This window comes from Cynara cardunculus, assembly GCF_001531365.2.
Source record: "Cynara cardunculus var. scolymus isolate 2C chromosome LG 1, CcrdV1, whole genome shotgun sequence".
Taxonomy (NCBI): domain Eukaryota; kingdom Viridiplantae; phylum Streptophyta; class Magnoliopsida; order Asterales; family Asteraceae; genus Cynara; species Cynara cardunculus.
Genome location: NC_037528.1, coordinates 9,458,812 through 9,470,961, shown reverse-complemented (window position 1 = coordinate 9,470,961; position 12,150 = coordinate 9,458,812). Strand labels below are relative to the sequence as shown.

General features: G+C 29.8%; 1 protein-coding gene across 1 annotated transcript; it reads right to left on the bottom strand.

Moving 5' to 3' along the window:
* Window positions 1-1,031: 1,031 nt before the first annotated feature.
* Window positions 1,032-5,791, bottom strand: LOC112516261 (tRNA-specific 2-thiouridylase MnmA). Its single transcript, XM_025123281.1, has 10 exons — window positions 5,368-5,791; window positions 4,236-4,310; window positions 3,941-3,994; window positions 3,038-3,116; window positions 2,832-2,959; window positions 2,330-2,413; window positions 2,128-2,211; window positions 1,831-1,982; window positions 1,603-1,753; window positions 1,032-1,507 (listed from the first exon to the last, which is right to left on the bottom strand). Exons 1-10 carry the CDS (start codon window positions 5,761-5,763, stop codon window positions 1,181-1,183), a joined length of 1,530 nt encoding a protein of 509 aa, XP_024979049.1. The 5' UTR covers window positions 5,764-5,791; the 3' UTR covers window positions 1,032-1,180.
* Window positions 5,792-12,150: the final 6,359 nt, after the last annotated feature.

Genomic DNA, 12,150 nt, shown 5'->3' with positions numbered 1-12,150 from the left:
AGCTCCCGTACTTTGCCAATGTATATTCACAAACTGTAAGTCGAAATAAGCTCGTATCTTGCAACCACTTTCATGAAGGGTCGAAAGTCAGTTATGACTCTAAGTGGCTCAAATAGTGTGTTTTCGGGGTTGTTTGCACTGTATTCAGGATTAATTTGTTTTTTGTAAAATTCGTATAAAATATATGGATAATCAAAATGAGGTGGGTAAATTCATATATCAAAGGTAATATTGATTCTTATTAATTTAATATATAAATGTGATCATCGATTCATTTAGCTAACTTTAATAATAATAAAAAAATTATCGTCATCGCGCAACGCGCGATGTCAAACACTAGTTCTTTAATAGATCATATTCCAGTGTTTGCCAATGAAACAGCTGGTTAAACCTGATAACATTTTATTCCAATTCTTACAAAATCAAATTTATTTAACAGATTCCATTATATCTAAAAATATTTTACAAACCAAACATCACCTAAATCTCAATAACAATGGAAATTAGAATGACAAATTTTAAAGCATTCAACACTCTCTATTAAAAGGTGTAAATAACAATGTCGAACATTTATCATCTTTTTATAAAATATTTATTAAAATGCTTTTAAGAAATAAAACCAAAAAATATACATAATAATATTACTTTTAATATGAAACTGATATGTATTTAAAAAAAACGATTATATATAAATATTATTATTTAATACAATATATTGTTTGTAACTTTGTATAGTTGGGTATAAGCAATATTACATTTTTTTAATAACCCCAAATAAGTAAATTTGTAATTTCTTTTCCTGGATATCCAACCTGCTATGCGAGCCGACTAATTTCAGGACGACCACCTGCTTTGCAGATAGCTCTTAGTCACCGCATTTGAACCTCTGTGACCACAAAGAGATTTTTATTACTCATTGGATTTGAACTTGAGACCTCCAGGTACTTTTGACCTTCAAGCTCAAACCAATCAGGCACCACCCTTATGGTTTAATACTTTAAAAAAAATTACATACAACAAACAAAAAAATTGGAACTCCTCTACATTCTTGAAACCAAAATCTGATTACATACAGTTTATACATATACACCAAAACTTTGAGAAGGATACATCCCACCTGCCACCTCATACATCTCAGAAATGCATATTGATTTGTTACTATTCAATATATAATTTAGATCTAATCTAAAAGCTTACATCTTCGGTCTGGAATTTTTCTAACATCTTCAGGTTTTGGCATGATCTTGACGGGTTTCCCGAGCTTAGATTTATCTTCCATTTTCGCAATCTCACGAGCCTTGTCACAAACAGGAAACCCCTTATCGTCCCACGACTCTAAGATCACACCTGACCCCACACAAACCTGTTCTTCGTAGAATGCTGCAAATTGGCCGGCTGCTAGACCCTGATCATCTTTGGGTAATTGGACAGTGCCAATACTTTCACTTCTGTTTTCAGCAACTTCCATATGCAAAGTGCAGTCGTAGAAATCAGGACCATGACGGACCTGCCAATTTTACAAATGTCATCTATGTTTTAAAAGACGACATTCATTTGAACTTCTAACTTCCAAAATGCGAAATTGATATGGATTTGAGTTACCTTGCATCTCAATTGATTCAAGTTTTGTGGAGGAGATCCACTGATCCATCTAAAGGATCCAACATGGAATGAACGCCTTCTTTTGTCAACGGAATAATAGTTTCTTGATACGAAAACCACATTATTTTTTACATCTTTCTCAACAACATACCTGCATAAATTGCATGTAGTTGCAGATCAGAGCCTCAAATATATGTATATCTGGTGAAAAGAGTTAAAAAAAATTACCATGGTCCTCCCGCAAGACCCAAACCTTGACGTTGACCAATCGTGTAAAACCAAAAGCCCCTATGGGCTCCTAGAAAATCCCCTGTTTCAGCTTCCAATATTATGCCTTCTCTTTCGCCAATATGTCTTCCCACAAATTCACTGAACTTCAACTGCATAAGCAAACCATTTCGATGAAAAAAGCACCCATATAGTGAGTGGTTGCATCGGGTAGGCATTACAATGAGATCCTTCCCAAACAAGTCCTTTTTTACCTAAATTTGAATATCGTCTAGGGTTTTTGTTAGGCGGACATACCTTCCCAAGGAAGCATATTCCCTGTGAATCCTTTCTATCCTGGTTGGGCAAATCAAATTTTCTGGCGAGCTTGCGCACGTCATTCTGATGAGTTGATAGGAGAGATTTAGGATAATAAATCATTACAGTATCATCCATACGTATACATACACATTTATATACATATACACATGTCCTTGTATTTCTTGTATAGCAGACTTACCTTTGGAATACATCCAAGGGGAAGCACAAGTCTTTTAAGCTGAGCCTGCGAGAGATATGAAAGAAAGTAGGTCTGATCTTTGACCTGGAACGTGAAGATTTAGGTTATGCACGAGCAATCCTGAATTTATCTCACCAGAAAAACACACACACACAAGGACAGAAAACTAGGGGCTGTTTGGTAGGTTTTTCATCAAGTCTTGTATGGATAAAGCTGACTGTGTGGATTAATCTGTTGTATGCGTTGGAAGAGGATTTTTTCATAGATGGAAGAAGCGTGTTTTTTAATAGGGAGGGGGAGGTCTGGAAAAACTTGGCTTTATGCATAAAGTTCCACCCTAGAAGCTTAATGAATAAGCCACTTTCTATATCATTAAGCCACTATCAAACAGTCATGTATAGCTAACCGGAGTCCCATTGAGCTCATCAAGTTGTTCACAAACAGTCCCTAAGACTGGATATTCAAAAATAAAAGGGAAAAACAAATAGCTATGTATCTTCACCATATCCTTTGAGAGTTGCAGAAATGAAATCCCATTGGTTTTGTCTGAATCGGCATGAACCACCTTTGCATAATGTCCAGAAGCAACAAAATCAAAATCCATGTTACTGATGGCGTCCATGAAAGCACCTAAAAGTAAAAGTGAAATTAAGGAGAGTACAAACAACTGAGAGCAAATCAAGTAGCAAGTTTACCAAAACTACATACCAAACTTGATTCTCGTATTGCAGAGAACATCAGGGTTAGGAGTACGGCCACACTTATACTCGTCAATAAGGTAAGATACCTGCAATATGAAGCAATAAGTTCCAATGATTACACCACTTCACATGCACACATACACAACCCTCTAGAATGATCTCACTAGAACAAAGAGCATAGGTATCTTTTGACGATTATATATTATGCTTTCCGTTTTAAACTTAAGAAAACAACCATGGAATCAACATTTGACAAATGGCAATCCTTATATTTTTTGGTGAAATTTGCACGACTTTTAGAAAATTAAACCCCGTGACAGATCTAGTTGTCGTCATTTTGACGTTTAAAATATTATGTGCTTTCTATCAGCACATGGGATTGATTTCTATTTACAGAAATGATGATTAAAGATATTCAAAATGGGAAAAGAACAAAATATAGCCAAAATGTCTTTTCAGTAGAGCATTTTTAACTGTATGGAAACATAAGATGTTTTGCCAAATGCATCTCCATTTCAGCAGAAAGATCATACCCACAACATTCTTTATATCATATAGCTTTGTAAATAGAAACTGAAAATATGTGAAAGTTTGCAAAACTCGATACCTTCATCATTAACAGAAAATCCCTATATATAGGGTATGTACAAAGAAACCCTATCGGCTATAATTAATGAAAAATATAAATCAAATCCGTAATTATCTCTAACTAATATAATYGTAATTATCTCTAACTAATATAATCGTAATTATCTCTAACTAATATAATCAACTGGCTAAGAATATGATGGTTGCTAAAAGATTCCACAAAACTAGCAAGGGAGCGAATAAAATCATTGCTCAAAGAAAACAGCTTGAATGCACGGTCATGATGATTGCTAAAAGATGCATCAAGAGGGCTGTTACTCACCACTTTATCCCAATATTCATCTGTCAAGTGTACAACTTCCAGTGGTACGTCAACCTGAAGTCATTAAAAGCTTGTTCATGTATTTCCCTTGTCACTAATTTATATCATTTGTCAAACAAGGAAGAAACAAAGAAAAGATGACACAATCAGGGATTTATGTGATATATCCATGATGAGATCAAGAACCTCAATTCTTAAAAGCAGGGCCATGGTTTTGCACCTTCGAATCCATATAGTCCTAATTGAAATCTGAAGACAAAATGAGTTGGATAATATACAAAGTGAAGAAACTGACCTGATTGCAAACAGCTTTAGCATATTTCAAATCCTCTTCCCAGGGGCATTCGGACCAAAAATTTTCGAAATCTTCCTATAGATACAGTCAATATCAGAACTAGCAGAGTAATTATAGGATTCAAAGTGCCTAGTGCTCATAGACATAAGACAGAGAGGTAAAACAAATACACAAAATTAAGAAACCAATCAGAGTTGGGAGATTTGATTTTCTTGTGAATTTTGTTCATCTGTGAACAGATTAACAAGAAAGACCCTAGACACCCTACTTCCGAGTGGAATATAGTGCATAAATTGGTTTGGTTATTAACAAGAGTGAGTGACACAGGTGCACCAAGGTTCCTGGGTTTTCAAAGGCAAGGAGTATATGCAATCTTTCCTTGACAAAGACCGCACAAAGAAGTAACCTTATTGTTTGCTCCAAGTCTAGCTCCTTGCTAGCATATTAACATGTTTTCAAGATTGGCATTCGCGATAAAAGTGACTCTCATACATACATACTAACATACACGATTACATGCTTTCGTCCAATGACTTATCATCAAAGCACCATGAAATTTCAAAATATCAGACACGTTATCTTTTGACACTTGCACTTGAAATAACCACAAACAATGCATTCAAGAAGGATTACCAAGAATCTCTCTCGTTGTTTGTATAGCCTTAATCTAACAGCTCCATTGCAAATAAACCATATAAAGTGACAAAGGGTTTGCTATGAAAAGCATCATTCAAGCATACGTATATCATATATGATACATGCACATCAAATTTATCTGGGAATCTAGTAAGAGAACATTCAACTGCACCAAATAGACTGTTATGACTTCTGAGATCAACAAATCACCAGCTCACATTGAAATTCCACAAATTCAGTTATATCATTCACCACAAAAGTCGAAGTTAGACTCTTGAATTGGGGCAGAAGTACCATTCGGCCAAATATTAGAAGTGCATAGCCTATATTGCAACTAACTTACCTTTTACAACTTGAATTTAACGGGTAATCAACAAAATTAGGGATTATATCCTACTTGCATCCTAATCAGACATTATGATCATAAACCTAAAATAGGCTTATGCATAATCGTAAATGCAAAGTAAGCTGCAGTCAAAAAGGAAAAAGCGCGTACTTGGAACCAGATTTTAAGGTAGAAAGCAGTGCAGGAGTGTCCGGCTGCGTGGAGGAGGCGAAGTGCGACACTGCTATCAACGCCGCCGCTGAGAAGAACAGCCACTTTGAGGGGGCGGTTGCTATTGGGCATTGAGCAAGATAGGTAATCACGGTCCAAATAAAAAATCGGGTTGTTCGAAATTTCGGGAACTGCTGTAGAAGATAGAGAACGAGGTATATTGATGGATAAGATGGGTCTGACTACTCGAGAGTAGTTTTTTCGAATTATAAAGCGAAGGGGTTTATGAAGGGATCGAAAGAGGACGCCATTAGAGTGTATCGTGGCGGTGGCCGTGGCCGTGGTCATTGTGGTGGGGTGAAAGTGAAACAGAGCAGCCATTGTTGTTCTGAGCATCGTTTCATCGAGCTTTTGCTCCGTGTTGGATGACGCCGTTCCGGAAAATACTTTATTTTGGATTGTTTACACTTCGACGCCCTGCACTTTGTTTTTTGTCACTTTCACTCGAAACATTACACAAATTAACACCTAAAACAAAAAAAAATAAGGATAAAAAAAAGTTTTTGTATTTATTAATACAAAAAAGTCCGGTTAGAAATGTAAACCCTAGACTATAGTTTTTGAAGTTTTGAATCGATCTTAATAAAAAAAACAATCTTAAAAAGAGTAATTTTTTATTGACACTAATCAGTGTTATTTAGTATGATCATTGTGCATATTTATTGAGAGATGTAATATTAAGTCGCTTAAATATTTGTAATTATTACTAAATGGAATGGCGGTTTAAAGGTGCCTAACCCCTTTGTCGAATAGTAAGGAGACGTTTGCTTAATTACTTACCCGGTAAAATTCGACATTATCGCTTACTTATATGGTAACATTTTTATCCCCCAAAACAACATCGTGTGTAATAGTTTACCCGGTAAGTGCTAACTGTGGTAAGAGTTGTTGTCGTCACTTACCGGATAAGACTCTCAGTCATTGTCTTCGTTTTTACCAGGTAAGATTCTTAGTCTTTATCATATTCATCCAGTAAAATAATATGATTTAATAAGTGCTTAACTAAGTAATCATTTGGTAAACAACCCTTTTAAGTGTATCATTTTGTTGTCAACATGCATCATCACATGTAATATATTCTTACATCACATGTGAATCATAATTTTTGGACATGAATTCAAATGTATAATATTTATCTTACAACCATCAAGATTTTCAAATGGTTACAAATATTATACTGTTTTTTAATCATTGAGATACTATTATTTTAATTATTGAAAAAACACACCGAAAGCCATTCTTATTAGCAAATAATTGTATTCAATGTTATTTTTCATCTAAAAAGATCGACGCCAATAAAAATAAATAAAAAATTAAGTTATATTTGATAAACTAACTGATACGCCATCTGATGGCTAATAGCTGACAACCAACTAAACTACCCACAAACCATTAACTACGTTACAAAATATTTTTAAATTTTAAATTAATGAAATTAAATTAAAATATTAACTTGGTTTTGGTAAGATATAGAGATACATATACCAAAGATGAGATAAACCATTTCAAATTATTATAACTTCTGTATCATATATGGTGGCGAACCTTTGGAATTTTCGTGGAGCGATATACTATTGAGATGGATCAAAAGTCTGTAAACTCATTTCATTTGGATTTAGCCGAATTCTACTGTTTCGACAAATGTTTTAAGTTTTTTTTATTGATTTTGATGGATTTTTAAGTTTTTAGGTTGATTTTTAAAAAAAAAAAAAGGTTATTTGGTTAATTTTAATTTATTTATTTATTTCGAGAAACATCTTTTTCCAATTTTGTTGGAGAATGTTTATTTATTTTTATAACATCCTGGAGCGTATTGAAGGAATATCCAACCAGTATGTTACATATGATCCGTATTTTATGTTATAAAACATTTGTGTTCTTTTTCAACTTAATAAGAAAAGGTTAATTTTTTTTTTTTTAAATCATAGCAATAAAAAATAAAAATCACTAATAATAATTTAAAGTAAGTTTTTATTTGAATTAAGTCATCAAAATATGATGTGTCATTCACATCGTCTTATTAAAGCCATACAATGAAAAAAAAAAGTCAAAAGGTTAACCGGTTTAAAAGTTAACAAGTTATCCATTGCTATAATGAGTAAATTTTTTAAAGTGCGATGTCTTAATAAAAAATAATTTGAAGATGCATTGTTGTAATAAAGAAAACCAAAAATATAATATTATAATAAGAAAATTTATGAAAGTATATTATGTATTTAATCCTAATTTAAACAAATAAAATAACCCTTAAGTCTCAAATAAGGGAAACAATAATGACCATCCATTATAAAGATTTATTAATGACTTTAAAGTTTTTTCTAAAGTCACGTCAGATTTATTATTAAGAAATTATAGTGGTTGTGAGTATATTTTTTAGTAACAAATAAGTGTTTGTTAATTGCTAATGTTACTGTATTTTTTTTGCTGATGTGGCAGTGAATACTGAATAATACAAAATTTTGTAGGGTATAATTTTTTAATAAAAATTGATGTGTGTCACATCATGTTTTTGATGTTTTATGAAGTATTTATACTATATTATAAAGCATTTGACATAAATTATCAGAAACCATTCTTATACATGAAAGACGGTTTATTGATGCATATTACTTAAAATTCAAGATTACAAGTAAATTGCACGTAAATACAACTTATTAAAGCTTCATGGTTAAATTGTGTAACTAATTGTAGATAAATATAATCAAATAGAGAATAAACATTTCATTTTAAATATAAAAAAATCTAAAATATAATTAGAATAATCATTGAGTTATAATAAAATTGTTAATTATTATCTTTATGATTATATTATGAAACCAAAAATAAAAAAATGCATTAAAGAAATACATAAAAAAACAAGAATTTTTAAATAGTTAGTTTGGTAATGATATCTTCATATTTATATTTTATTAAAAAATAAAAACGTTATCGCTTTCTCAAAACCACATAGAACCCTATTATTAACATCGATTGAGACAAAAATAAATAAAATGAAACACTAAAATCGAGATGTGTCTCGTTGTATTATGCAAGCACCTTTCTAGTATTTATAAAATATATAAATAATTTATTAAATGATATTTTAGTTATAAAAACATATACAAACGGTTAGATCTTTAACTAATCTTGATATAATGATCTTTTTATTTATTTATGAAAATATAAATTTAACATTATATACGATTTTTTATAACATTAATATACTAATCAATATTAAAAATACAAAATATAATTTATTACAATAAAATAAAAATTATTGCCGAATAAAATACAAATATAATGTAAATAAGATTAGTAAAACTATGCCTCAAATCTTTCATAAGTCATAGCATACTCTTTTAAATATAGAAACTCTCTTAAAAGTTTCAAAACTATACCAAAAACATTAAAAAAATTAAAAAAAAATTAATGCGTAACTGTAAACATCTATTTATTAAATCAAAATATTTAACTTTGTAATAATTATTTAGGAGTCGTTTACCAAACGTTCACCCGGGTAAGACTTACCAAGTTACATTATCTTACCGGATGAATATGGTAAGAACCAAGAATCTTACCTGGTAAGAAAGTGACAAAGACCAAAAGTCTTATCCGGTAAGTGAGGGCGATGACTTTTACCATAATAAGCGTTCACCGGGTAAATTGTTGCATACGATGCCGTTTTAGTGGAATAAAGTCTTACCCGGCAAATAAGTAGTAGTGTTAAATTTTACCGGTAAACGTTTACCGGATAAGTTTTTTGTAAACGGCCCCTTAGTATTAAATTACAATAAAAAATATTTAATTGAAGTTTTATTGTTACTAGATTAAGATTATAATTTTAAGAACTTTAAAAAATTAACAATAAACCATTATAATAAAGAGCAATTTCTAAATGATTTCTAAAATTAACAAATCACTTAAGAAATTGTATTAAGAATTATTAGAAGAGTATTCGTGCAATGCAGCTAGACACATCATCATTTTTCTAATGTTTTATTTTATTATTTGTTTCTGTCGGTGTTATAATACGATTTTATGTGTTTTTAAAAAAACAATAATGATTTTATTTTTGAATAAAATATAAATTTGAAGATATCATAAAAAATTTAAATATATATATCAATGTTAATATCAAATCAACTATTTAAAAGTTCTCATTTTTATGTAATTTTTTTAATTTATTTTTTTATTATAATTTAATTTAAGTTTAATAACGAAATAATTTATTTTTGGTTTAATAATATAACATTTATAAAGATAATAATTAAATATTCTGTTATAATTCAATGATTTTTCTAATTATATTTTAGATTTTTTATATTTAAAATGAGATGTTTATCTGCAGTTAGTTACACGAATTCAGATATGGAGCTTTAATAAATTGTACTTATGCACAATCTACTTGCAATCTTGAGTTTTAAGTAAAATGCATTGATAAACAGTACTTTACGTATAAAAATTGATTTTTAATTTTTTTTATCAAATACTTTATAATATAGTATAGATATTGTAAATATAATAAAAGACGCAAAACCAAAAACATATTCCAAAGTACTCCACCCACTCTAGTTTTGGCATCCACCTCATCATCCATCCACCAATCATACAAAAGGAGACAAATTTGATTTAAATATCCTTTTTGATAATTATATTGTACAAATATAAAATATAATAATAAAAAACTATAATTACAAAAAAAAAAAAAAAAAAGTTGTTATTTATACCTCACCTGTTAAAAAAGTAAAAAAAAAAGACCTACTAACAACTTTAAATAGCTTAAAAGTTTGAAAAAAAAAATATCTCTCCCTTATGTCCCCCCTCTTTCTTACTTTTTTTTAATTATTAGATAATAATTATTATCAGTTTATAGTAATTACAATTTTTATTTGTATTATATACTTTATATTTAAAATCATTAAATTGAAAAGCAATAAACCTTGTTTTTTTTATAAAAAATAATATATCATTTATTTTATTATTTTACAAATTTTAACCATATGTATATAATTGTATAGTTTGTCCTTATAAAAATCGAATAAAAACTTAAAAAATTCATATATAAATTCTTAATTTTCATTTTATCTATATTTTCTTATAATATATCATTAATCCTTCTATAACTTTAAAAATTCAGAAAATAATCTATAAAAAAAGAAGTGAAATTTGTATTTTCATTCATAGGTAACCATTTCAACATTTAATCTTTTACGATTTCGAACTTGTTAATGACTAGTTGGAAAAACGATTTTCAATGTCGACCCACCAACTCAGGAACCTCATTGACATAGTTGTCCATACGCGTCAACATTTGTGGAGTTTGATATTTTGGCAAACAATGAACAAACGAGACATAGTTTGTACTTCAACAAAAAAAAAACTATGCACATCCATATATTAATTAATTTCCAATTATTTTTCATCCTTACTTCGTGCAGGTACTTTACGTAGTTAATGCAAGTTATTTTTTTTATCTCAATGTATTAATCAAATTTTAAATTATTTTCATCTTTACGTCACACAAGTACAAGATGTAAAAGGCGATGGAAATCGTGGATTTCGAGTGATAGCTGTTTGTCTCTGTCGCCATGAAGATGAATGATCATCTATTTGATATGATTTAACGGAGGAGTTAAATATGTACAAGATATAATATCTTGAGGTGTATGACATTGAACTATGCCATCAACTTTATAACCTCTTGAACTTCTTTGAGCTGGACTCATTTGCACCAAATGAGCATTAGATGGATGTTTTTGAAACGAGCTTATTGATTGCTTCAAGATACAATGTGATACTACATTCTTTAACAACTATAGGTAGTCTGACATTTTTCCCACTTCGATCTAGTCATCCACCGTGGTATAAACATGTTGCTTTTACAATTTGGGTACATTAACGGTAATCATTATGTCAAAATATCTTTGGCAGAAGGGCACCCGATGCCTTCTATAGTGCCAAATTGGTTTCGTTTCAAACATGATTGCACAACCGCATGGGCTATTTCGTACATGAACCGAATAAATAAGTACGAACAACTGTTATATAGTAATCGTACTATGGAATTTATTTCACTTGATTGAATTGTAATATTTTCAAACTTTTTGTACTTTATCTGTTGATTTATCAATTAATTTATTTTGATAGTCTTTTTTTGTATTAAATTATTTTATCTTTGTAGCTTTAAAATTTATTTTTAAAAAAATACATATATAAATTATCAATTAATTAAAACATTAACAATACATTTATAAAAATTAAAAATAAATTTAAGTCCTTGGACAATTTTTTGGAACAAATAAGTTATTGAACATTTCAAAACATGTTAAAAAACTCATTGGACAAATTTTTGGAACAAATAAGTCATTGGACAATTTAAAACATGTTAAATAACTCATTGGACAATTTTTGGAACAAACAAGTATTTGGACAATCCAAAACATATAAAATAGCTCCTTGGACTTTTCTAGAACCTGTTGGATACGTTATTATGATTTGTACAACTAGTTAATGTGGTAAAATAGCAAAAAAAAGCCCGGAAAAAACCCAATGAATATTCATATTTTGAACGATTAAGTCCCTAAACAATTTTTGAACCAAAAAGTATTTAGATCTATAAAATTAAACAAATATAACAAAAAAGTACTTACATTTACAAAAAAAAATAATTACATTTAATTTTTTTTTTGATAAAATTTAATAAAAATAAAAATATATTTAGTGATTTTTTAAACTAAAAAAATA

Bases quoted from the DNA above. Each gene is read 5' to 3' on its own strand.
- LOC112516261 (XM_025123281.1), bottom strand. From the start codon at position 5,763: ATGCTCAGAACAACAATGGCTGCTCTGTTTCACTTTCACCCCACCACA. The intron at 4,311-5,367 runs GTACGCGCTTTT...CTGTATCTATAG, and splicing joins ACCTTAAAATCTGGTTCCAA to GAAGATTTCGAAAATTTTTG. The intron at 1,508-1,602 runs GTAACTCAAATC...TAAAATTGGCAG, and splicing joins TGAATCAATTGAGATGCAAG to GTCCGTCATGGTCCTGATTT.